This window comes from Rhinoraja longicauda, chromosome 12 (genome assembly GCF_053455715.1).
Source record: "Rhinoraja longicauda isolate Sanriku21f chromosome 12, sRhiLon1.1, whole genome shotgun sequence".
NCBI classification, from domain to species: domain Eukaryota; kingdom Metazoa; phylum Chordata; class Chondrichthyes; order Rajiformes; family Arhynchobatidae; genus Rhinoraja; species Rhinoraja longicauda.
In genome coordinates, this window is record NC_135964.1 from 25,371,993 (window position 1) to 25,399,615 (window position 27,623).

Genomic DNA, 27,623 nt, shown 5'->3' on the forward strand with positions numbered 1-27,623 from the left:
TTTTGTGTATTAACCAGCATCTGCAGTTCCTTGGTCCTACTCCATAGATCAACTAGTCCTTCAGTTGGGAACCTGGGTCTGTCTTTGAGATGGTGATGGTCTTTAGAAGGGTGAGCTAACGCCTTCTCTGTAACGGTGTATTTTCAGTTTGTTAGCAGAAACCAAGACCTTTCAAAAAACTGTTTACAAGGAGTACCATGACTCTGGTTTCAGCAGAGAAAAAGTTGGCCCCGAGTGGAGAGGTAACTACTGCTCTGACATAAAATCAAATGTGTTGAAAATTGAGTTGGCATTAATGGTCAACGTGTATGGGTGGTATATCCAATCTACTTGGAGAGTGTGCAAGACGGCCCCCCACCCTCCCCAATCTTTTGCACATCCCCAATCCTTTCCACGTTACATTAATTTCATGTTTTATGTATCTTGTGTTTTGACTGCTGGCAGATCAATTTCCCTCCAGGGATAAATAAAGTTATATAGTATCATATTGTAAGACAAAGCTTTTCCCTGTACCTCGGCATATGTGACAATAATAAACCTAAACCTGAATGGGTATGAAATGCAAGAGTCAAGACTGATTAATTGTCATATATACTATCAATGGAATAATGAAATTCTTATTTATTGTGGCTAATGGGCCTGTAAACGCAATACACACGGATAAATTTAATAATCAAATATTCATTAATTTAGACTTTAGAGATACAGCATGGGAACAGGCCAATTGGCCCACCGGGTCCACGCCAATCAATGGTCACCCACACAATTTGTAATGAAATACACAGTCCGTAGCAGTTTGTGGTTGAGTTAGTGTTTAGTGTTCAAGAGCCTGATGGTTGTTGGGAAGAAGCTGTTCTTGGATGTGGTGATTACAGTTTTCAGGCTCCTATACCTTCTTCCCAATGGTAGGAGCTAAGTGAGAGCACGGCCAGGGTGGTGTGGGTCGTTGATTATATTGACTGCCTCTTTGAGGCAGAGCCTCCTGTAGATTCCTTCGCTGGTGGGGAGCTCAGTATCCGTGATGGACAGGGCAGTGCCTTCCAATCTCCTTCATTCCTGGGCATTTGGGTTGATGAAGACGGCTGTGATGCAACAAGTCAATATGCTCCCCACTGCACCTGTAGAAGTTCAATATAGTATTTCATCGACATGCTGAATATCTTCAAACTTCTAAGGAAATAGGGGCATTTGATGAGCTTTTTTCATAATTGCATCAATGTGCTGCGTCCAGGACAGATCTTCAGTGATTCGTTCACCCAGGCTCTTAAAGCTGTTGACTCCACCGCCAAGCCTTCGATAAAGACAGCTTCAAAGATCCTCAGCTTTCCCGCTCCTGAAGTCAGCAATCCGTTCTTTGGTCTTGTTGACATTGAGACCAAGAATGTTGTTCTAGCACCATTCAAATCAGATTTTCAATTTACCTCCTGTATTCTGACTCATCATTACCTGTTATTCAATGGTCAACGATGCTTTATTTGTCACATATGCAGCTGCACAGTGAGATTTATTTTGCATTAATTACATATGCAGGCGCCACCATGTTTTAGCACCATTTCCAAAGTCAGGTCCACCCGCACACTCGGTCTACTGGAGTGGCTCCCGATCGCGGTGAGCCCCAGGCTCCTGCAGTGCCTTCCTCCATCGCTTTCGACCAGATTGGCCTGCGAACTGACTTCCCTCTCCTCGACCAGCCATCTTTGTGTCCCATGGGTACCTCCTGCAGCCGACCTTGAAGGTGCTGGAGGCATTACCCCTCGTTCACCCTCGTACAGCCCCTCGCTTCTCGCGTGGATAACCGAGCCTTCCGGTCTTCCCCCTTCGTCCAACAATGGTGGTATCGTTGACAAGCTTATAGATACATTTATATTTCCATGATTTATTGTTTCTTTTGTGCGGGGATTATTACAGGACTGCTGGGACCAACGTTGCGAGCTGAAGTTGGGGATACGTTAAAAATCCATTTCAAGAATAAGGCCGCCTATACTTTCAACATTCGCCCACAGGGGATCCCAGACGGCAAATCCGCTGAAGGTATGGTTCAACGGTTCACTGGTGCTTTTGCTGTCATGTGCAAACGCACAGTGGAATTGTTTTCTTTCTTACAGTCCAGTACAGTACTCCCCACCTTTGTGCCCCGAGGGCCATCTAGTTGAGATGGATAACTAGATCTCCCTCCGAGATCTCGTTAACGACAAAGCAGCTATTTATTTTGAATTGGCGAATCCTTACTTGCAGATTACACGGGAGAATTTCCTACCATGGGGAGGCAAACTTTTTAAGGAAGTGCAAGATTTTGCATCTCAAGAGGGCATCTTCATTGGTACTGAACCTGGTGTGGGAGGCAGGAGTTTCGGCACCAGTGTTGGGGTCACACCCTCCAACCTGACCAGCTGGATGTCCTGTACTGACGGGCCAAACCAGTGAGTGCAGTTCACTGTCTTTAGACGTCATGATACAGCATGTAAACAGCCCCTTCGGCCCACCGAGTCCGTGCCGACCAGCGATCCCCATACACTAGCACTATTCTATACACGAGGGATAATTGTACCAAAGCCAATTAACCTACAAACCTGCACGTATTGGAGTGTGGGAGAAAACCGGAGCACCCGGAGAAAACGTTCTCCCTGCAGTCACAGGGAGAACGTACAAACACCGTATAGACCGCACCCATAGTCAGGATCGAACCCGGGTCTCTGGTGCTGTAAGGCATCAACTCTACCACTGCGCCACCATACCACCCTGTTTTGGGCCATCTTGTTTCTGTTATTTTGCTGAATCTACCATTAAACATGTTTGAGTTAACTTTTTAAAAATTTTCAATACCTGTTTCTCAAGGTGTAAATGTCAAAGACTAAAAGGCATATCATATCATATCATATCTATACAGCCGGAAACAGGCCTTTTCGGCCCTCCAAGTCCGTGCCGCCCAGTGATCCCCGTACATTAACACTATCCTACACCCACTAGGGACAATTTTTACATTTACCCAGCCAATTAACCTACATAACCTGTACGTCTTTGGAGTGTGGGAGGAAACCGAAGATCTCGGAGAAAACCCACGCAGGTCACGGGGAGAACGTACAAACTCCTTACAGTGCAGCATCCGTAGTCAGGATCGAACCTGAGTCTCCGGCGCTGCATTCGCTGTAAAGCAGCAACTCTACCGCTGCGCTACCGTGCCGCCCGCATAGTTTTAAGATGAGAAGGGCAAAGTTGAAAGAAGATGTGCAGGGCAAGTTTTTTTTTACACAGAATGTGGTAAGTGTCTGGAATGCACTGCCAGGGGCAGTGGTGGAGGCAGATACAACAGTATTGGCAAATGGGACTAGCACGGGGGGAAATGGGACAATTTTAGACGGTCGTCTTGGTTGGGATAGGACCTTAGTGTAGATAGGGCATGTTGGTGGGCGTGGGCAACTTGGGACGAAGGGCCTGTTTCCACTCTGTATGATGCTAATCTTCTCTTGTCTTGTTAAGATACAGCAACAATCACAATATAGTCTCAGCCCTCAAGGGAATATTGGCCTTGTGGTATGCAATCCAAGCACAACAAAACTAACATAAAGACATTGTAAAGAAAAAAGAGAGAGGACAAGAGACTGGAATCTGGAACAAAAAACCAAACTGCTTGAAAAACTAATCAGCATCTGAGAGGCAAAAGTGATGGGTCGATATTTTGGGTTGAGAGCCTGTATTTCTTCCTCATTAGAAATTGACTTTCCACAGGCATCTAAGTGTGACTCTCGAAACAATTTTAATCAATGTTTTTGATTGCACTATATTTTTTAAATAGCATAGTGTATAAAATCATGAAAGAAATTGATAGAGTGAACGCACAGAATCATTTACCCTGTGGAGGGGAATCAAGAACCAGAAGACAGCTTTAAGATAAGGGGGAAAGATTTAATGGGAGCCTGCGGGGTAACTTTTTCCACACAGATAAAGTGGTGGGTACATAAAACGAGCTACACCGAGGTATTGAAAAGCTGGTGTTGCGTGCTAACCAGTCAGTGGAAAGACTATACACATGATTACAATTGAGCCATCCACAGTGGACAGATGCATGACAAAGAGAATAACTGTGGAGCAAGATAGAGTCCAGTTAAGTCCGATTAAAGATAGTCCGAGGGTCTCTAATGTGGAAGATGAAACTAAGGACCACTCTCTAGAAGGGTCTCGTGCCAAAAAGATCCCTTATCCGTGTTCCCCAGAGATGCAGCCTGAATGGCTGAGTTATTCCAGCACTTTGTTCTTTTTGTGTATTAACCAGCATCTGCAGTTCTTTGTTTCGCTGGTGCAATAGTCATTTGACAAATCTTTCCCTGGGTTAATGTGAATAATTGTCTCTTGAATGAGAAGTCAAATATCATATGGCATCAGTTACACATCAGTGATTGAAAAAAAGAAATATATTTGTAAGAAGGTAGAAATCACTGAGTTTTTATTTCATCCTCTGATCATTTCTTATTCCACGTTGGCTAGAATCTTACAATGGCATATTCTTTGTTAAAACATGTCAGACTGCTGAAACATTTCAGTTCAGCGTTACACGAACTGACAGTTAATTAATAAAGAAAGTGTACAGAGGCCCACGCACAAGGTTACCAGAAAAGGGTGTTGAACCATGACCCAGTAAATATTGCCTGCAGAGTTGTGCAATCATGCATTTCTACCCTTATTTAATGTAAACACAAAATCAAAAAGCAGCTTTACAGGACTTTGGTTAGGCAGCATTTGAAGTATTGCTGCCGTTCCGGTCACCCCATTACACAAAGCATGTGGAGGCTTTGGAGGAAGTGCAGACAAGGTTCACCAGAGTACTGTTAGGATTAGAGGATATTAACTGTCAGGAGAGGTTGGATTGTTTTCCCTGGAGAATCACAGGCTGAGGGGAGACCTGAGAGAAGGAAATAAAATTATGAGAGGCATAGACAGAAATAGACAGTCAGAACCTTTTTTAAACAGGGTGGAAATGCCATAGACAAGAGGGCATACCTTTAAAGTGTGAGGGGCAACATTTAAAGGAGATGTGTGTGGCAAGGTTTTTTTACACAGTGGCTGGTGAGTGCCTGGAACACTGTGCCAGGGGTGATGGTTGAGGCAGATGCATGGTGCTAAAGGAGCTTGAAGATAGGCAATATGTAGGGAATAGAGGGATATGGATCAGATGCAGGCAGAGGGGATAGGTTTAATGGCTTCATTAAAGAGAGAGTTATATTTAGCTCTTAGGGCTAAAGGAATCAAGGGATATGGGGGAAAAAGCAGGAATGGGGTACTGATTTTGGATGATCAGCCATGATCATATTGAATGGTGGTGCTTGCCTACTCCTGCTCCTATTTTCTATGTTTCTATGTTTCATGCTGGGGGAGTTAAACTATTAGTTTATCTTGGCAATATGTGACATAGACATTGTGGGCTGATGGGGTTGTTTCTGTGCTGAACTGTTCTATGCTCTCTAACATTTTGATCAGTGTAGAATTTTCTCATACCTAAGATAGCTTAGTTATTTAAATATAATTCATTCATAAGAAAGAAAATAACTTTGTCAAGTAAAATAATTCCTAAAGATTCTAATGACTTTTTACAGTTTCTTAAAAAGTTTTATTTATGCTATGGAATGGGATGTCTTGCCTAATGAAATGCACAAATAGTACAAAAATTGGATTGATAGACCAGAAGAAGCCAATTCAATCAGATCATGGCTGATGTAAACCCCAGATCCATTTGGATAGGGAAGTAGTAATTGGACAATTAGGGTGACACATCTGCCCCCCTCACAGTGCCAGGGACCTCAGGTTCTGTGTGTGTGTGGAGTTTGCACATTCTCCCTGTGACCACGTGGGGTTCCTCCAGGTGCTCTGGTTTCCTCATCCCAAAGAAACGATTCGGGTTGAGACACTTCTTTAGACTCAATGTGTCCGAAGAAGAGTCTCAACCTGAGACGTCACCGATCCATGTTCTCCTGAGATGTTGCCTGACCCGCTGAGTTACCCCAGCACTCTGTGTCTTCTTTTGTAAAGATGTAAGCATCTGCGATTCCTTGCTTCAATTATTGGACTAGTATTATTTTACTTAAGGAAGAGACATGAGACATAGAGGTGTGCTGTGTTCCCCTGCATGTGTCTTTGGGTAATGAATGAAGAATGCAAAGACAATGTAATAGACCCCATTCAGTAGATTGACTGAGGACATACAGCAATTGATCCTGTTACTTCCTGCTTCATGCCTAGAAAACTGCATTATTACTTCAAATATTGCAGATGCTGGAAAATTGGATTAAAGAAAGGAAATCTGATCTGATTAGTTGTGCCTAAATTAATTTGTTGAATGGTCGTTTTGAAATTTAATGAGAACCACATGCTGTTCGTCAAATATAAAAGGCTGAAGGTGTCGCAGGATTAAGCTACAATACAATACAATACAATACAATATATCTTTATTGTCATTGTACCCAGGGGTACAACGAGATTGGGAATGCGCCTCCCATACGATGCAATAATTTAGGTAATTTAGACAGCAGCAACCCAACGAAACGAAACAGTTGTAACAGTTTTGGACAGGGTAAAGTGCAAGTTGATCTATGCATTGTGGCCATCCGGCTCAGCAGGACCGGTTCATAGCAGCTATGGCCCTGGGGATGAAGCTGTTCCTGAGTCTGGAGGTGCGGGCATAGAAGGCCTTGTATCGTCTGCCCGATGGAAGGAGTTCGAACAGACTGTTGCAGAGGTGTGAAGAGTCTTTGTGGATGCTGGTGGCTTTTCTGAGGCATCGTGTGTTGTAGATGCCCTCCAAGTCTGGTAGCTGTGTTCCGATGGCCCTCTGAGCTCTATGGACTACCCGCTGTAGAGCTTTCCTTTCTGCCTCCGTGCAGCTGAGGTACCACACAGGGATGCCATGCGTTAGGATGCTCTCTATGGTGCAGCGGTAGAAGGTCGTCAGCAGCTGTTGGGGTAGACCAGACTTTTTCAGTGTTCTTAAGTAGAACAGTCTTTGTTGTGCCTTCTTGACCAGCGCAGCAGTGTTATTGGACCATGTTAGGTCCTCCGAAATGTGAGTGCCCAGAAACTTGAAGCTGGACACTCTCTCCACACTGTCCCCGTTGATAGAGATCAGGGCATATTCCCCGTTATGTGACCTACGGAAGTTGATGATCAGCTCCTTGGTCTTGGTGGTATTTAGGGACAGGTTGTTATCCGAGCACCAGTCCGCCAGGTTCTGCACCTCCGCTCTATAGTTTGTTTCATCCCCGTTGGTGATCAGCCCGATCACCGTTGTGTCATCTGCAAACTTGACAATGGTGTTGGTGTCGAATGCAGGAACACAGTCGTGTGTGAAGTCATGTATCAAATTAAACAGTTAGCCGGAAAGCATTCCTCAACCATTCCAAAGGTTAGTTATTTGGCAAACAACTTCTAAAGAAATTCCAGACATCATAATTGTTGGTAAAACTAACAGCCTTCAACAATCGAAAAGGTGGCTTCAAGAAGTTGGTGAAAAAGAGAGGACCTCAGTTCTCCACCGACATCCTTTCTCTGGCTTCACAATTCGTAGCTCTTCAATCCTTTTGTCTAACAATGTTTTTCATCTGTGGCCTTTGTCCAACCATCTTACTTCCCCCCCCCCCCCCCTCTCTTGCCCCTCCTCTAGTTTTCTTCCCCCTCCCCACAATCAGTCTGAAGAAGGATCCCAAACCAAAATATCACCTATCCATGTTCTCCAGAGATGCTGCCTGAGATGCAGTTACTCCTGCAGTTACTCCTGCAGTTTGTTCTTTTTTTTGTAAACCACCATCTGCAGTTCCTTGTTTCTACATTGTTGAAAAAGATCCTTTTTGAAGGATCCTTTCTGACTTGTGCTCCCATCTATATTTAAATCACTGAACTTGACATAGATTGTGACGTCAGATTAAAAATTTGAAAATGCTTTGCAGAGGCACAAAGCACGAGGAACAATTTGCTTCTGCATTGTGATAGTTTTCTGATTTTCTTTAACTTGATCCACCACTATTTTCAATTATAGCTGTGTAGCTGCCAGTTGGAGAAGACTTCCACGCCTTATTATGTTCCAAGCCTTGTTACACTGAATTAATCTGATTGCTGCACTATATTGTCCAGTGCTTTTTGTAAATGTAAATACTTGGAAGGACAAGCTGATTTTCTTTTGATAATCTGCTTAATGTTTAACGCAACTATATGTGTTGAAAAACGGGGCAGGCCAGAAACAGCCAAAACCCACACCAAAAGTAATTATTTTAACGTGCTAGATTAATTTTTAATTTGTTTTGCATTATTAGAGTCATAGAGCTGTTCAGCATGGAAACAGGCCCTTTATCCCACCTTGTCCATGCCGACTAAGTTGGCATACAGGGCTAGTCCCATTTGCCTGTATTTGGCCCATATTCTTCTCACCCCTGTCTATTCATATATCTTTCCAAATGACTTCTAAAAGCCGTAATTATATCCGCTTCTATAGTTTCCACTGGCAGCTCATTCCAGATACGGACTTCCCTCTCAGTGGAAGGGTTGCCCCTGAGGTCCCTCTTACACGGCTCCCCTATCACCTTAAGCTTTTGCCCTCAGAATCGTCCACCCTGGGAAAAAGACAATGAACGTTCACTTCATCCACTCCAAAGTAAAACATCCCAGCCTATCCCACCTCTCTCCAAACCTCAAGCCTGTAAGCCCAGGCAACATCCTGGTAAATCTCATCTGCACCTTTTCCAATTTAATAACCTGCTGAGCTACTCCAGCAATCTGCATATTCTCTCGTCCAATTGTTGCTGCAAACGTATTTTAACAGCCAATTAAGAACACAAAGTAAAAGTCAGAAAATCAAGAACCAGAGGACGTAGGTTTAAGGTGAGAGGGGAAAGATTTCATAGGAACTTGAGCAGGCAACATTTTTACACAAAGTGTAGTGGATATCTGGAACGAGCTGCCAGAGAAGGTAGTTGAGGAAGGTACTATAACAATGTTTAAAACCATTTGGACAGGTACACAGATAGGAAAGGCTTATTTCGAGAGATATGGGCCAACGGGCAGGTGGGGCTAGTGTATTTGGCGCGTATTGGTCGGCGTGGGCAAGTTAGGCTGAAGGGCCTGTTTCCACACTGTAAGATTATGACTCTAAAATAGTGAAATTTAAGGCAGCACTGAACTAAAAGCTAATTTCCAAACTCTGAGGTGTTCCCAGTGTCCCAGAGACCACACATTAGAGCTGGGGGAATAAGTCAGCAGTCAAACCACAAGAGTACTGGCAAGTGGAGTACATGATTACAATCGAGCCGTCCACAGTGCAGATTCGTGATAAAGGGAATAACGTTTACTGGACTCTATCATGCACAAAACGTTATTCCCTTTATCATATATCTGTACACTGCAGATGGGTTGATTGTAATCATGTATAGTCTTTCCACTGACTGATTAGCAGGCAACAAAAGCTTTTCACTGTACCTCAGTACACGTGACAATAAACTAAACTAAACTAAAGTAAAGAGTGTCACTTGGAGCTCTATGGAACCTTCCAAAGAGGGTAACTGGCACATATACCAGAAGGAAATGCAACCAGAAAATTATTCATAGTGCAAAATCAGCAAGTAGTTATCAAGATAATTTTTCCAGTATGTATATAAAATCATGAGAGGCATGGATAGGTAGACAATCAGAACCTTTCTCCCATAGTGGATATGTCAAATACTAGAGGGTGTAGCTTTAAAGTGAGAGGCACAAAGTTTATAGCAAGTTATTTTTACACAGAAGGGTGGTGGGTGCCTGGAAGGTGCTGTCAGGGGTGATGTTGGAGGCAGATATGATTGTGGTATTTAAGAGGCTTTTAGATAGACACATGGATTTGCAGGGAATAGAGGGAAATGGATAACATGTAGGCAGATGAGATTAGTTGATCATGGCATTGTGTTTGGCATGGACATTGCGGGCCAAAGGACTTGTTCCTGTGCTGTACTCTTCTATGTTCTATGTTTTTTATGTTCATAAGTCATTGGAGCAGAATTAGGCCATTTGGACCATCGAGTCTACTCCGCCATTCCAAAAACATTGCTGATCTATCTTTCCCTCTCAACCCCATTCTCCTGCCTTCTCCCCATAGCCTTTGAGACCCTTACTAATCAAGAACCTGTCAATCTCTGCTTTTAAAATGCCCAACGACTTGGCCTCCACTGCAGTCTGTTTATGGTAAAAATAAGCGGAAAATCGAGAAATTAAAAATGCATGTGAAATAATTTTGAAATTTAGGAAATATTAACATTATAATTTTTTGTGTTTGTTTAGGATTCATTCATGGAAGCAAATTATACTTCGAAAGCAATGACCAACATATTATGCCAAAGCAAGAACATACTTATGAATGGAAGATCACGGCAGAAGTAGGACCAACAACATTTGACCCTCAGTGCCTAACGTATATTTATTCTTCTGATGTTGATATTGTAAAAGACAGGCAGTCAGGATTGATTGGAGCCCTACTCATCTGTAAGCCAGGTAATTCAGTTTTTGGTCCTTTACTACCACTTAGTATTATGTTACTGTAATTATATTGAACTTTGCAGCTATTTCTCCCTTTGATGCTCAATCCTGGAACCGATCTATCCCGTTCAGCCTGATGGGAATTGGGGACTAATCAAGAATCTGTCAATCTCCACTTTAAAAATATCCATTGACTTGCCCTCCACAGCCGTCTGGAATTCCACAGATTCACCATCTTCTGGCTAAAAATATTCCTCATCGTTTTTCTAAAGGTACATCCTTTTGTTCTGAGGCTCTGACCTCTGGTCCTAGACTCTCCCACTAATGGAAACATCCTCTATACATTCACTCTATCTTGGACTTTCAATATTTGGTAAGTTTCAATAGGCTACCCCCCATCATCCCTGTAAACTCCAAGATTTTAGGTATTAATGTTGATGCCTGATAGCTCGAGAGATCCTGGTTCAATCCTGACCTTAGGTACCCGTCTGTGTGGCACTTGTATGCTCTCCCTGCTAAAGTGTATTTTTTCCTCCAATTTGTTTCTCATATCCGAAAGATGTGCTGGCAAGTTAATTGACAGCATCGTTTGGCCAGGACAACCCCTGCAACTCCCACCATGTCAGACCTCTGCAACTTTGAGCCACAACAACTTCATGGTCAAGAATCTTCCAGTAATGCTCATTTCTTCTTTTTTCTTTACAGGTAGTTTAGATGAAAACGGGGAGCAAAATAAATTCCACTCAGAGTTTGTTTTACTGTTCTCTGTCTTCGATGAAAGTAAGAGCAGGTATTATGAGGATGAAAAGACTCCTATCAAAATGTATTCTATCAATGGATTTACGAATGGCACTTTACCAGGTACAAGGAGATTACTTGTAAATTTACCCTGATGCATTTGCTACAGATCTCAGTCCTACTTGAAATAACTATAACCTTGTTAGTTTTGCTCCAGTATTAATGCAGGTGGAGCAGGTCTGTCTGATGTAAAGGAAGATAAATTTTGAGGCAAAATAGATCATCATTGCTAGTTCACTCTGTTGAGACCATATCAAGTGTAGGGATGAGTAGGAACTGGAGATGCTGGTTTATACCGAAGATAGACACAAAATGCTGTAGTCACTCAGTGGATCAGGAGAAAAGGAATAGATTATGTTTCGGGGCAGAACCCAAATGTGTAGCGATGAAGGTTCTGTTCAATATGTCCCTGGGATATTGGTATAATGTGTAAGAATGAAATCTGAAGAAGAGTCTCAACTCGAAATGTCACATCCACATTTTCCAGAAATGCTGCCTGACCCACTGAGTTACTCCAGATAGACTTTCCAGACAGCAAAGATAGACTTTGTGTCAATCTCAGAATTAGTACACATTTTTTCTGATCTCCCTTTTTCAGTTTCTGCAGATTGGTGCACATCTTATGGACCCGATCAAAATAAAAAATTAAGCTGTTTTTTTGGGATTCTGTACGTCCTGCACTGAAACTCCAAGAAATGAGCTGTATGCTGAAATTGTGATGTTGTGTACACCAGAAAGCTCCAAGCTCCATTTCAGAGCAGGGCTATAAATTCCTGTATAAAATCACGAGAGGAATACATTGGGTAAACCCAGAGTCTCTTGCCTAGAGTAGGGAATGGAGAACCAGAGGACGGGTTTAAGGTGAAGGGGTAAAGATTTAATAGAAATCTGAGGGGTAACATTTTCACACAAAGGGTGGTGGGTGCGTGGAACCAGCTTCCAGAGGAGGTAATTGAGGCAGGGACTAAAGCAATGTTCGAGAAAAAATTAGAAAGGTACATAGAAAAGTCAGGTTTGGAAGGATATGGGTCAAACACAAGCAGGCGTACATGGGACAATTTGGTCGATGTCGGCAAGTTGGGCCGAAGGGCCTGTTTCCATGCTGTATGACTCTATGACTAATTTAGATAAACTGGGCTGAAACAGAAACTGAACACCTAGAATGAAAGATCAGCCAAAGTTGACTTGCCCAGTATAAAACGCAAGATATCTCCTGTATTAAGTGCATCAACATGCTATGTACACCTGTATTAACTTACATCACAGGTGCCCAGATAACCGTCTAAAGACCAGTTAGATGGTCTGAATTATCAGCTCCACAAGGACAAGAGAATATTTTTTCCACCAGAAAGAAATTATTGCAATCATTTTTGTTTGCTACAAATCATTATAATTTATTTCATTAAATAAATAAATGACTCAAATTTTCTGAAGTGCATTTTCAATGATGTCGAATTGGAGGTAGATTGGAAGCAATTCTAAAACAATAAACAGTTTCCCTATGTCCTGAAGCACGGTGTCCCCAATGTTTCCACAATGTCCGAACGTGATCCTTGATATCAATGGATACGGAGATGATTGGAGCCCTTGTTGCTGGCTCCTGTCCTCCCAGTGATCTGGCTCTTGTAGGTTACTGTTTGGGTTACTCGTGTGGCCCATTGGTACTGCTACCTGGAGTGATACAAACCAAGATTGTTTGCCTGTTACTTTGGGTAATCAGAATTCGAGAGGTCATTTTTTCACCACCCTATCGCTCATGAATGGTCCTCCAATATGTTTGGGGGGTGGTCCCGATCTTCCAACCTACCTCATTGCGGACTTTGGACTTCTTCTCTGCAACTGTCAAGAGAGTCAAGAGTGTTTTATTGTCAAATGAACTGAAACGGAACAATGAAATACTTGCAGCAGCATAACAGGTTTGTGAATGCAGTACTCAATGGATAATATAAACGAACATAAAAAGTAATTTGATAAATAAATAAAAACAATAGAGTGCAAAAAGCAAAGCACAGCCTAAAGTCCTCAATGCAACCAAGGCAGTTTGTAGTTGAGTTTGGTTGGAGCTTATAGTATTCAATAGCGTGATGTTCATTGGGAAGAGGCTGTTCTTGTTACACAATGCTGTCACATTATGTTCTGCACTCTGGGATTTTAACTTTGCAATGTCTGTTGTACTTTTATATGACTTGATTGGAATTGTGTATAGTTTAGTTTGGTTTAGTTTAGAGATAGAGCATGGAAATAGGCCCTTCAGCTCACCAAGTCCGCACCGACCAGCGATCATCTGTACACTAGTTCTATTCTACACGCTAGGGACAATTTACATATGCCAATTAATCTACATACGTCTTTGAAATGTGGGAAGAAACCAGAGCACCCAGAGGAAACCCACGCAGTCACAGGGAGAACATACAATCGCCTTGCAGACAGCATCCGTAGTCAGGATTGAACCCTGGTCTCTGGTGCAGTAAGGCAGCAACTCTGTCGCTGTGCCACTGTGGCACCCCATATAGTATGAATTGGCTGGGCAGCACACAAACAAAAGCTTTTCACTGTATCTTAGTGTACATGACAATAATAAACCAATATCAATACCAACATGATGGGCAAAGCAGCACTTGTGGAAGCAAAGTGTCATGCCTGGCATGGACATCCTTGGTGAGAAGACCAGTTGCACTTTATTCCCAACGAGTGTGATCAGGTGTTCTTGCAAAGAATTTCCCTCAGTGTTACTGATGCTCTTTGGTGCCTCTGTTGCAAACATGACAGGCCTTTCCTTACAAGATGTCTTAGTCTGGGATCATGATTAACAACCCAGGTTCACATTTAGGTTGATTATTGTCACGAATGCCAAAGTACAGTGAAAAGCTTTGTTTTGCCTGTGATCCAATCAGATAATACCATACGTAAATACAACCAAGTCAAACTCAAGTGCAATAGGTTGAGCAAATAGAAAGATACAGAGTGCAGAATATCGCTCTCTGCAAGGTAGCGCATCAGTTCCAGAGACAAAGTCCAGTATCCTAATTGGGTAGAGGTGAATTGGACAGTACTCCAGCTTGTGGAAGGACTGTTTGGAAGCCTGTTAACAGAGGGGAAGAAGCTATTCCTGTCTGGTGATGCTTGCTTTCAAGTTTTGTATCTTCTGTCCGACGGGAATGGAGAGAAGAAGGAATGACTGGGGTGGGAGGGGTCTTTGATTATGATGGCTGCAAGGTATTAGGGAAGAGGAATTTGTGGCCCAGATCCATTAAGCTCACACCTCTGAGGATCTACTGACAAAGCATTTAGAAAGGAAATGCCAATGAGGCAGGGATCATCATTTAGATAAGCATTAATTGTAGCAGAAATCTGTGCAACTCTTTGATTGAAGAAAGGCGCATGGGACAACACCTGATGGAATTGTGTTTCAACACTGATCTAAGTGGTACCGTGAAAGGAAAACAAATTTCATAGGGTAATACAAGCCATATTTTTTAGTTTTAGAGGTACAGTGTGGAAACAGGCCCTTCGGCCCACTGAGTCCGTACCGACCAGTGGTCCCCACACATTAACACTATCCTACACACACCAGGGACAATTTAGTTATACCATGCCAATTTACCTACAAACCTGTAAGTCTTCGGAGTGTGGAAGGAAACCAAAGATCTCGGAGAAAAACCCACATGGTCATGGGGAGAAAGTACAGGGCTCCGTACAGACAGCACCCGTAGTCGGGATCAACACGGGTCACCGGTGCTGCAAGCACTGTAAGGCAGCAACTCAACTGCTGTGCCACCGTGCTGCCCTTAAATCTATGGATCCCATATCTATGGATTTTCTGCAGTTCTTTGAAAATGTAATACCAGACAAATATTTTTAAACTTTAAAGAATTGACAGAGACCATGATATTTTGATGGTGTTGTTAAACTAATGCTTTTTTTTCTGTTACAGAACTTACTGTCAGTGTTTATCGCAAGGTTAGTTGGCATCTGATTGGCATGGGCTACGGTCCAGAAATCTTCTCAGTCCACTTTAATGGCCAAGTCCTCTTGCAAAATAACCACAAAATGTCGTCCATTGGCCTGACTCCAGGCTCCTCCATCACTGCTGAGATGCTTCCCGCCAAAGTTGGAAAATGGCTGCTCTCTTCTCAAGTGCAGCACCATCGCCAGGGTAAGGGCAAGGACATGCTTCCTGATTCGAGGTATATCTTTTATTGATGTTAGTACAATTTGGTGGACAGCTGTCAATGGTCTTCAGGTAGAGAAGGAACATGAACTAAGCCATTAACACCAAATAGAAACTCCCAAACCCACCATGATTGCCCATTTCTGGTAGCATACTAGACCAGATGTTTATATATATTTTCTCCCAATATAAAAAGAGATGAGAAAGGACACAAAATGCTGGAGTAACTCAGCGGGTCAGGCAGCTGCATCCCTGGAGACCATGGTTAGGTGATGTTTTGGTCTGGACTCTTCTTCAGACTGATATCTTCAGATTAGTCTGAAGGGCGGCATGGTGCCTCTGTTGCTGCCTTACAGCGCTGAAGACCCGGGTTTGATCCTGACTACGGGTGCTGTCTGTGCAGAGTATGTACATTCTCCCCGTGACGGTGTGGGTTTTCCCCGGGTGCTCCGGTTTCCTCCCACATTTCAAAGACGTACAGGTTTGTAGTTTAATTGGCTCCGGTAAAGATTGTAAATTGTCCCTAGTGTGTAGGATAGTGCTAGTGTACGGGGATCGCAGGTTAGCGTGGACTAACCTGCCCACTATGTCTGTGCCGAACATGATTCCACAATAAGCTAATGGGCCAAGGTGTCTGTTTCCTTGTTGTATCTCTAAACAAAACTTAAGGGTCCCAACCTGAACCATGTTCTCCAGGGATGCTGCCTGACCTTAGGAGTTACTCCAGCACTTTTGTCCATTTTGTAAACCAGCATCTGCAATTCCTTGCTTCTACATAAAAGGAGGTGATTCGGCCCATCAAGTCAATGCTGGCCATCAGAGCAAACCTATAAATTCCATTCCATTGCTTATTTCCCTGTGTCTGGTCTTTTTCACCATCAGAAACATTCAGAAACCATCGGTGCTCTCTCTGGCAACTGCACTCCCATAAAACATGAGGCAGCAAATTCTAGGAATGTTCCCTACCTATGATACTTTATTGTTACATGTACCTAGGTACAGTGAAATGCTTTGTTTTACATACAACCCAGCAAACTCACCTAGGCGGGACATGTGTCACCAGGTTTTGGCGCAAAGTGACAAAAGTTCACCGAACAGTCCCATCTACGTGGCAGCAGCCTCCCAACCCCCCCCCCCCCCCCACACCATTGATCTTGCCACACCCCCCCCCCCCCCCCACCCGCTGGATCCCCCGTTTGCAAAGCTAGGAGGGATTGTTGCAGTAATCTGAACCAATTGCTGCCATGAATTTAATTAATAGAATAGTACAGTATAGTATAGGAACAGGCCCTTCGGCCCACTATGTCTGTGCCGAACATGAATATAAGCTAATCGGCTCTGTCCCTGCACATGATCCAACATCCTTCCATTCCCTACATATCCACAAGGTGGAGCACCCAGAGGAAACCCATGCGGTCATAGGGAGAACGTGCAAACTCCACACACAGACAGCACCTGAGGACCTGGCAATGCAGAGGTTGACAGATTTTTTTTATTAGAAATGGCGTCAGCGGTTATGGGGCAAAGGCTGGAGATTGGGGATGAGAGTTAAAGATAGATCAGCCATATTCAATGACGGAATTGATGGGCCGAATGTTCTAATTCTGCTCCTGGAACTTATGGGCTAAGTTCGGGATTGAACTCAGGTCTCTGGCACTGTGAGGCAGCAACTCTACCAGCTGGTCACTCTGCCGCCCATTGACGTCCGTCCTTTCTGTTCCAGTGTGAAAAGTGAGCCGCAGGGATTTAGGATTTGCATAATTTTTTTTACTTATGATCTTTTCTCAAATAGCGGAACTCTATGGATTTCTCAACATCGAAGAAGGTGACCGTGAGGAACCCTCTATGGGCTATCATTCATTCAGAACATCAGGAAATGTTCGACTGCACTTCATTGCAGCCGAAGAAATGAATTGGAATTATGCTTCTGATCTCCCCAGCTATATTGACAGGTACCTCAGTTTGGACTCAGAGTTAATGGGCTGAAGCAATGAAATGGATAATGTGCAACAGCCCCTGAAACAAGTTAATGGTGAAGGAAGAGAAGGCAAGGCTGTTGAAATGTTACTCTTATCTTTTCTAGCATTTCTGCCTCAAAAGCCATATGGCCAGGTACATGGATAGGAAAGGTTTAGAGGGATACTAGACGGGCGTGGACCTCTCCTGCAGGGCCGGCAACCCTCTCCCAACTGATGACACTCACCCACTCCATGCCTCTTCAACCCCCCCTTAAAACTCCACCGGGGCCGGGGGTGGATGAGGAGGAGAGAGGAAAGGGGAGAAGGAGCCACTCACCCCATCCTCGGGCAGCCATCCATCCATTGCGGCGGCCAGCAGCAGGAGAGCTCTCCTTACCCCCCCCCCCCCCCACATTGGCCGCCACTTTTGTCACTTGGGCGGGTCCAGCCCCCCTTCTAGCGGCAACCCTCCCCTAACTGCGCACGCGGGGATCCGGTGGCCATCTTACTGTTGTGACACAAGATGAACACGTAAGCATTAGATCAACGGACCCCAACTGCACATGCATGGACCTGTTGGGTTCCCATTGTGACGTCCAACACAGAGGTATTACTGCACAGGCGTGGCTGACGGGCAGGGCAAGTGGAAAAGGGATTTATTAAAGTTTAAAAAGTGATTTATTAAAGTTTAAAAAGTGAATAACTTTTAAAATATAACAACCATTTGAACCGCAGGCCATAGTGAGTAAGGTCGGCCTAAAATTGTTGCGATCGTGTACCGTTTTGGCTGTATTTGGGTACGCACAAACAAACAAACGAGATGAGAATTTTAATAATATATAGATAGATGGGCCAAATGTGGGCAGGTGGGACTATGTAGATGGGGCATGTTGGGCCAAACAGCCTGCTTCCATGCCATGTGACTCTATGACACTAATTTCCATTGAAAGAAAGAATAAAAGCACCTCTCTTTCCAATTCCAGTGTAGCTTTCATCTCTCCTTCAATCAAAACTGCATTACTGCAGGAACTTCAACTGTACCACAGTCAGAAGAAGGGTCCCGACCCAAAACGTCACCTGTCCATTCCCTCCACAGATGCTGCCTGACCCTCTGAGTTCCTCCAGCGCTTTTTGCCTTGCTCATGCCTTAGTCATTTCTAGATTTGGGAGAATAGGAAGCAGGGGTTGGAAGAGACTGGATTGTTGGGGTTGAAACAATGGGAGGAGTTCAGAGGTGTGGGGGAGTGGTGGGGGTTCTCTGTTGCATTGTGCAAACCAGAATAGGTTCCTATTAAATCTTTCCCCTCTCACCTTATACCTATGTCCTCTGGTTCTTAGTTCCCCTTGCTATCCATGTACAAACTTTTTTTAGACTTCAACATTCTACCCTCCAGGGGGAAAAAGGTCTCAGCCTAGAAAGTCATAGTTATATAGTGTGGAAACAGGCCCTTCTGCCTAACTTACCCATACCAACCAACATGCCCCATCTACACTAGTCTCACCTGTTCGTGCTTGGCCCATAACCCGCTTGGCTCAATTACCTCCTGTGGCAGCTCATTCCATACACCCACCACCCTTTGTGTAAAATAGCTACCCCTCAGATTCCTATTAAATCCCCCCCCCCCCCCCCCCCATCTTAAATTTCCCTTCTCGCCTATCCAGCCTCTTGTTACAACTCGAGACATTCTCGTGAATCTTTTCTGCTTCCACCTTCCTATACCTGGGCAAGTAGAACTGTGCATACTCCAAGTGTGGCCTCACCAACGACCGGTGCAGTTGAAACAGGGGGTATGGGGAGAAGGCAGGAACGGGGTACTGATTGAGAATGATCAGCCATGATCACATTGAATGGTGGTGCTGGCTCGAAGGGCCGAATGGCCTACTCCTGCACCTATTGTCTATTGTCTATAAACATAAAGTCCCGACTCCTGCACTCATTGCTCTGACTGATCGATGAAGCCAAGCATGCCAACAGCCTTCTTTACTACCTGCCTACCTGATTCGCTACTTTCAGGGAACTGTGTAAGCTCAAAGACATTTGGACATACCTCCAGATTCACGGATAGTTTCTTCCCAGCTGTTATCAGGCAACTGAACCATGCTATCATCAACTCGAGAACGATCATGACCTACCGTGTACTCCTATGGAGACCTTCAAACTACCTTTAATCGGACTTTACTCGACTTTATCTGGACTAAACGTTATACACTTTATCCTGTATCTGTACACTGTGGACTGCTTGATTGTAATCACGCATGGTCTTTTCGTTAACCCCTGACACCCTTACTAATCAAGAATCTGTTATTCTCCGCCTTAAAAATACGCAATGACTTGGCCTACACAATCGTCTGTGGCAATGTATTCCACAGATTCACCACCTTCTGCCTAAAGAAATTCCTCTAAAGGCACGTCCTTTTATTCCAAGGCTGTGTCCTCTGGTTCTAGGCTCTCCCATTACTGGAAACATCCTCTCCATATCCACTCTATCCAGGCCTTTCACTAAACGGTAAGTTTCAGTGAGGTCCCTCCTCATCATTCTAAACTCCTTCATCCAGAGAGGGTGATGAAACCATTCGATTCTCTGTTGGAGGACTGTGGAAATTCAGTAGCTGACTTTATTCAATGAAGAATATTTGGTTGATAAACCTATCAAGGGACACGCTGCCGAGGATAGGGATGAGATAGTGGTCGGTCGGTGAATAGTGGACCGAGGAGGGGTGAAGAACAACAGTGAGCTTTCCTCTCCAGTCTTTGTCTTGAAGTTGAAACATCATTGAATGCCCCCCCCCCCCCCCCCCATAGATATTTCTCAACCTGCAGAGTTCCTCCAGTCAATTGCTTTCTTACTTTTGGTTTAGTTTAGTTTTCATTTAGATAATATTTTAGTTTAGTTTAGGTTATTTTAGGGATGCAGTTTAGTTTAGTTTATTGTTTATTGTCATAATGAAAAGATTTTGTTATGTGCCAACCAGTCAGCGGAGAGACTCTACATGATTACAATCAACCATCCCCAGTGTTCAGATACAGAATAAAGGGAATAATGTGAATGACGTTTAGTACAAGATAAAGCCAGTAAAATCCGATCAAAAATAGTCTGAGGGTCTCTCTCCAATGAGATGGGTCGGTTGGCTGCACGTCTCCATCGTCGCGCTAGGCCTCGCTGGTTGAGTCCTCGCGGCGCTCGGAGTTGTTGCGGTAGATCTTCTGGTCCCAGGAGTCGGAGAATGGACAGATGTGAGAGGAGATTAAGAAGAGCATAGCTAAAGTAAGAAATGTTGCTGTTGGAGTAGAGATTTGAAAGAGTGGAGCGATTGCAGATCCACTTCTGTGACTAGCACACAAAAAGTCACCTGGGTTGGGCGCCATCTTGGTTCTGGAGATACCACACAAAAACAGGCCCTTAGGCTCACCGAGGCCACACCAACCATCAATCAGCCGTTTACACTAGTTCAATGTTTTCTCATCCACTCCCTAGACACAGGGGGAAATTTTCAGAGGCCAATTAACCAACAAACCTGCACGTTTTGGGGATGTGGGAGGAAACTGGAGCACCTGGAGGAAAATACATGCGGTCACGGAGACCATGCAAATTCCGCACTGATAGCACCCGAGGTCAGGATTGAACCTGGGTCTGTGCTGCTGTAAGGCAGCAACTCTACCGCTCTGCCACTGTGTCGCCCTTCTGCTTTTACTTCTCTTTTTTACCTTTTTGAAAGAGGTTCCCAGCGTGATCAATTCAATCTTGGACTGGTGAAACATTATTATCATAAGCACTATTCTCCCCATGAATTAACTTTGTTTTTAATACTCCATAGTGATTACAGATCTAAGTATTTGGAGCAACGACCAAACCGGATCGGTAAAATATATAAAAAGGTGAAATTTGTGGAATACACAGATGAAACTTTCACTAAACGTAAAGCATCGGAAGAAGACAAAGGTCTTCAAGATGGAATTGGGGCACCAATTATTCGAGGTGAAGTCGGAGATATAATTAAGGTACACTTATGCAGGGACATTTAACTGTGGCCTTGGTTATTAACAGATTAGCATTATTGTATATCTTTTTATTATTTATGAAAATACTACCTGTAAAAAGGAAGCTAAAAGACATAACCATATATCTGCAGATGACAGGTTTTATTGCAGAATATCCAATTTCTAAATCACTTACTATGTGCAGTGATAACTTACTGAAATGTAAATTGCAACAACAACAAAAAAAATTCACTGTCTGTGTGATAATAAAGAACCATTGAATATACCCAAAGAGACAAAGTGTTGGAGTAGCTCAACTGATCAGGCAGCATCTCTGGACAACATGGATAGGTGATGTTTCAGCTCTGAAGAAGGGTCACGACCCAAAACGTCACCCATCCGTGATCAAAAATCCACACTAAACAACACTCCATCATAATTCTAAGTTGAGGTAAGTGTGGTCATACAGTGTGGAAACTGGCCCTACAGCCCAACTTGCCCGCGCCGACCAACATGTCCCATCTACACTGTCGTGTAGTATTTAAGAGCGTGATGGTTGTTGGGAAGAAGCTGCTCTTGAGCCTAGTGGTCCCCGTTTTCATATTTTTGTACCTGTTTCCAATGGTAGGAGTGATCTACCATTCATTGCGTGGCCAGGGTGGTGTGGGTCCACGATGATGTTGGTTGCCAACATTTTGAGGCAGCGTCTCCTGTAGACCCTTTCGATGGTGGGGAATTCCACACCCATGATGGGCTGGGCAGTGTCCATCACTGTCTGTACTCACCTGTGTTCCTGGGTGTTCAAGTTGCAGAACCAGACATGATGCCCCTAATCAGCATGGTCTCTACATACACCTGTAGAATGTCGATAAAGTATTTGTTGACATACTAACTTTCCTCAGTCTTCTATGGAAGCGGAAGAGTAATAGACATCTTTCAAACTTTCGGCACATTACGTAACCTTTATAAAATGAGGACAAACATAATAAATAGAACAAAGATTTCTGCTTTATGCAGATGTTTGGGTTAGAACATTTAGTTTTAGTTTAGTTTAGTTTATAGATACTGCGTGGAAACAGGCCCTTTGGCCACCGAGTCCGTGCTGACTATCGATCACCTTAGTTCTAGTCCTGCAGACTAAGGAAAATTCACTGAAGCCAATTGGAGAATGTATAAACTCCATACAGACAACACCTTTAGTAAGGATTGAACCCGGGTCTCTGGCGCTGTAAAGCAGCAACTCTACCACTGCGCCAATGTGCAGCCCTACTTTACAAATGTAGCAAGGTATCTTGAAAAAGTTTGCTTTCACAATTTATTTTAACTGTTGTCTTTTGCAGATTTATTTTAAGAATAAAGCTAGTCGACCGTACAGCATCTACCCAAATGGCATTACAATCAGTAAAAGAAATGAAGGATTTAACTACCCCGGGAATTCCTCAGGTAAATAAAAGCTTTTATGTTTTCATAACATCATTGGATCTGATCTTCTCAAACAGGTTGATGTATGTTCTGCGTAAGGCCTGCTAACTAAAGCCAGCTCTGAAGTACCTTTTGCTCTATCTATTGTACTTGAGGTTGACTTCGTAAGTTCATAAGTTGTAGAAGCAGCAGTAGGCATTCGGTCCATCGGCCCGACTCCGCCATTCAATCATGGATAATCTACCTTTCCCTCTCAACGTTATGCTCCCGCCTTCCTCACATCACTCTTGATACCCTTTCCAATTAAGAATCTCCCACAAATACCCAATGATTTGGACTCCACTGCCATCGTGGCAGTGAATTCCACAGGTTCACCACCCTCTGACTAAAGAGATTCCTCTTATCTCCTTTCTAAAGGTGCCTTCTTTTATTCTTGGTTGTATTTATGTAGAGTATTATCTGACCTGATTGGATAGCATGCAAAACAAAGCTTTTCGCTGTACCTCAGTACACATCGCAATAATTAACATAAACCTTTAAAGTTGTTTTCTTACTGCTTAAAATTTAAAAAACTGTTTTCAACCATTGAGTTTTATATTTAGTATAAAATATAGAGAGGATCTGGGATGTGAACCTACAGAACCCAGGTAAATTCTGAGAAATCTCCCTGTATTCAATTCCATAAGGTAAAAAAAGCTGCTTTTCAAGTCTTAAGCAAAACACGAAAGTGCTGGTGGAACTCAGCGGGTCAGGCAACATCTGTGGAGGACATGGACAGGTGACATTTTGGGTCGGGACCCTTCTTCAGACATTTGGGGTGGGGGAGCTGGAAAAGAGGGATGAGGTTGGGGCAAAGCCTGACAAGCAATTGGTGGATAGACAGAAAATGCTGGAGTAACTCAGTGGGTCAGGCAGCATCTCTGGAGAAAAGGAATAGGTGACGTTTTGGGTCGACCCGAAACATCACCTATCCTTATCTCCAGAGATGCTGCCTGACTTGGTAAATTACTCCAGCATTTTGTGTCCGTCTTTGGCGTAAACCAGTTTCTGCAGTTCCTTCCTGTACAAGTGATAGGTGGATATAGGTGAGGGGGAGGTTTGATTAGAGAGATGAGTGAATTAGATGAAAAAGACTAGAGGTGAAAAGTCTGACGCAGGTTCTCGACCCGAAACGTCACCCATTCCTTCTCTCCTGATATGCTGCCTGACCTGCTGAGTTGCTCCAGCATTTTGTGATACCTTAGAGGTGAAAAGTAGATAAAAGTTGTCAGATAAAGAGAGAAGTGGAGTAAAATGGAGATGCAAAGAACTGCAGATGCTGGAATCTCGAGTGACACACAAAGTGCTGGAGTAATTCGGAAGGTCAGGCAGCATGTGTGTGAAATGCTCTTTAAATCTCCTGCACTCCTCCCCTTTACAGCTTCTCATCCCCTACTTGGGAGTGACAGCCAGAGCGGACAATTTGGTCGTCCTGCCATAGAAAGAATGCCATTAAACTGGAAAGAGAGCACAAAAAACAAGGACCTTACAGGATCTGGAGGATTTGAGTTATAGGAGAGGCTGGATAATGTGGGATACAAAGTGCTGGAGTAACTCAGCAGGTCAGGCAGCATGCCTGGAGAACATGGATAGGTGACATTTTGGGCTGGGACCCTTCTTCAGACAAATTTTGTGAGGACTCCTGCCCATAGAATAAGGCCTTGAGGTGGAGGCAGTGGAAGAAATCCCAGATAAAAATGGCTCAGAAAAAGGGTCTAGACCCGAAACGTCACCCATCCATGTTGTCCAGGGATACTGCCTGACCTGCTGAGTTACTCCAGCACTTTGTGTATTAACCAACATCTGCAGTTCTTTGTTTCTATATTCTGAATAAAGTTTTGCCTGGTTAGCATGGACAAGTTGGGCTGTTTGATAGGTTAGTTTATTGTCACGTGTAACGAGCAATTGTGACAAGCTTTTAGTTTGCGTGCTATCCAGTCATTGAAAAGACTATACATGATTACAATCAAGTGTACTGACACAGGATAAAGGGAATGAGGTTTATTGCAAGGTAAAGTCCGATTAAAGATACTCCGAAGGTCTCCAATGAGGTAGATGATAGGTCAGGACCGCTCTTTAGTTGATGATGGTGTGGTTCATTGTGTCCATGGTGTACAGTGCTACAACTCTGACTGAGTGTGCAGGCTTCTCCACACAGTAGTTGCAACCAAGAGAACATCCCACTCTGTTTATTGAGAGATAAACACTCTGCCTTAAAACAACAGTTGCATTGTTTTGCTGCTAATACTAAATGCGTTGCAATATTAACCCTGCAGATTCTAAGAGTCAGGTTGAACCTGATCAAATCCAAAAATATACGTGGCTCATCTCTGAAAATGATGGGCCAACATCTTTGGACCCTAGATGTCTAACGACAGTGTATCACAGTGCTGTGGACACCACTCGGGACATTGCATCCGGACTTTTTGGACCTCTTCTAATCTGCAAAGGACGCTCTTTGAATGCCCGGAATTTACAGGTGAAGTAGCATTAATCTGTCACCTTTTACTGTATAAACACTAACATACTTGCAGTAATAGCGTATCTTAAGAGCCAAAGTCTATATAACTCCAAGTTCAATAAATGAACAGTAAGAAATAGATGCACACGTTGAATTTGTAATCACTACGTTTCCTAAAGTTCATAAATATTGGACATATTCTGTTTCCGCACAACCAGTAGAGCTGCTGCCTCACAGCGTCAGAGACCCGGGTTCGATCCTGACCTCAGGTTCTGTCTGTGTGGAGTTTGCACGTCCTCCCTGTGACCGCATGCGTTTCCTCCAGGTACGCCGGTTTCCACACACATCCCAAAGACACGCAGGTTTGTAGGTTAATTGGAGAATGAAGTCTCTGGTGTTGTCAGGCAGTGATTCTACTGCTCCACCACTTGCCATGGCGGATTTGCTGTAGAGTTGTCTTTTTGTAAACTTTGAAGATCTGATGTTTCTTTCTGTTCTGTTTAGATAAGAGTGGATCAAGAGCAACACATCATATTTGCAGCAATTGATGAAAACCAAAGCTGGTACATTGATGAGAACATTCAGTCGTGCCTGTATCCATCCAGTGTTGACCGCACAGACCCTGAGTTTTATGAATCAAACATCATGTACAGTGAGTACAGGTCCATCTTTTGTTGGTAGTGCATCTTGACGGAGTGTGCTCTCATGAATTTGTGAGGCTTAAAGGTAGCGCTGGAGCACCAGTTACTGCAAAATTGGTGGTGGACCTGTATTACTGTACATAAGCACATCTCAGATACAGTACAAGTGTACAGAAAGGTACACTGAGACAGTATACGAGTCGTCAGGTTTTCAACATTTTCAAGTCCCAGTTGTTCGTGCAGAGTTTCCTAACCTGACCATGAAGGCCTGTTGTCCAGGCGGCATTATCATCTAATTTTAAGGCAAGCATTTATATTTTGATGCATGCCATTGTGTTACCTCCAAATAAGCTCTGAACTACATAGATGGGTGCATTGGTTTTGCCTTTTTGCACTATTATTGTTTGTATTTGTGTGTGTGTACACACGCACATGGGCATGCACACATATATAAACAATGAACTTTTTTTTCACGTTTATTATATTGCTTGCAGAGTATTATGTTTACATATTCTGTTTTGCTGCTGCAAATACGAGTTTATTTGTTCCATCTGGGACATATGACAATAAAACACTTGACTCTTGTGTGTTTACAGCAATAAATGGTTTTGTGTATGAAAGCAAAGAGCCATTGCCATTCTGTGAAGGGGATATCACGTACTGGCACGTGTTCAGCATCGGTTCTCAGGACCGCCTGCTATCAATTAATTTTCACGGACACACCTTCAACCACAGAAAAATGAATGAAGACGTGATGCATCTCTTCCCTTTCTCTGGCAAAACTGTGAGCATGCTGATGGACAATTTGGGTGAGCTCATCTTTTATTGTGCTGTTGACCATACCGATTGAATATTCTTATCAGTCCTCTTTGTCATATAGCACGGAAACAGGCCCCTTGGCCCAACGTGCCCATTCCGACCAAGATGATCCATCTACACTAGTCCCATCTGTCTGTGTTTAGCCCATATTCCTCTAAATCTTTCCTATCCATGTACCTGTCCAAATCTATTTTAAATGTTGTTACAGTACTTGCCTCAACTAATTTCTCTGGCAGCTCGTTCCATGTACCTACCACCCTCTGCGTAAAAAAGTTGCTCCTTGGGTTCCTATTAAATCCCTCTCATCTTAAACTTATGTTCTCTGGTTATTGATTCCCCTACTCTGGGTAAAAGACGGTGCATTCACCCTATCTATTCCTCTCATGATCTTATGCACCTCTATAAGACCCCCTTATCCTCCTGTGCTCCAAGGAATAAAGTCCTATCGTAAACAACCTCTCTCTATAGCACAGGCACTCAAGGTCTGGCAACATCCTCGTAAATCTCCTCCTGACATTGGGAGGTCATGTACAATTGTAAAAGTCATTGATGGGGCCACATTTAGAATATGTGGCCCCATCAATAACTTTCACAACTGTGACACGTCCTCCCAACTTCAGGAGTCAAGTGTTTTATTGTGATATGTCCCAGACAGCAGCACAACAGAATATGTAAACATAATACCCTGTAATAAACGCACGCACGCACGCACGCACGCACACACACACACACACACACACACACACACACACACCCTTCTTGACCACTCTATCAACCTGTGCCACTACTTTCAAGGAACTGTGTCCCTACACTCCTAGATCCCTCTGCTCTACAACACCCCGAGTGCCCTGTC

At 43.6% G+C, this 27,623-nt stretch overlaps 1 protein-coding gene across 1 annotated transcript in view; it reads left to right on the forward strand.

Annotated features, from left to right (window-relative positions):
* The window catches only part of f5 (coagulation factor V), a 65,460-nt gene that overhangs the window by 2,240 nt on the left and 35,597 nt on the right, over positions 1-27,623 (forward strand). Inside the window, exons 2-12 of the mRNA XM_078409226.1 lie at positions 148-242; positions 1,909-2,031; positions 10,288-10,497; positions 11,188-11,343; positions 15,215-15,436; positions 17,244-17,403; positions 21,226-21,409; positions 22,729-22,831; positions 25,126-25,328; positions 25,815-25,962; positions 26,548-26,760. Coding sequence (XP_078265352.1) covers positions 148-242; positions 1,909-2,031; positions 10,288-10,497; positions 11,188-11,343; positions 15,215-15,436; positions 17,244-17,403; positions 21,226-21,409; positions 22,729-22,831; positions 25,126-25,328; positions 25,815-25,962; positions 26,548-26,760 — 1,817 coding nt within the window. The remainder of the gene's footprint in view (positions 1-147; positions 243-1,908; positions 2,032-10,287; positions 10,498-11,187; positions 11,344-15,214; positions 15,437-17,243; positions 17,404-21,225; positions 21,410-22,728; positions 22,832-25,125; positions 25,329-25,814; positions 25,963-26,547; positions 26,761-27,623) is intronic.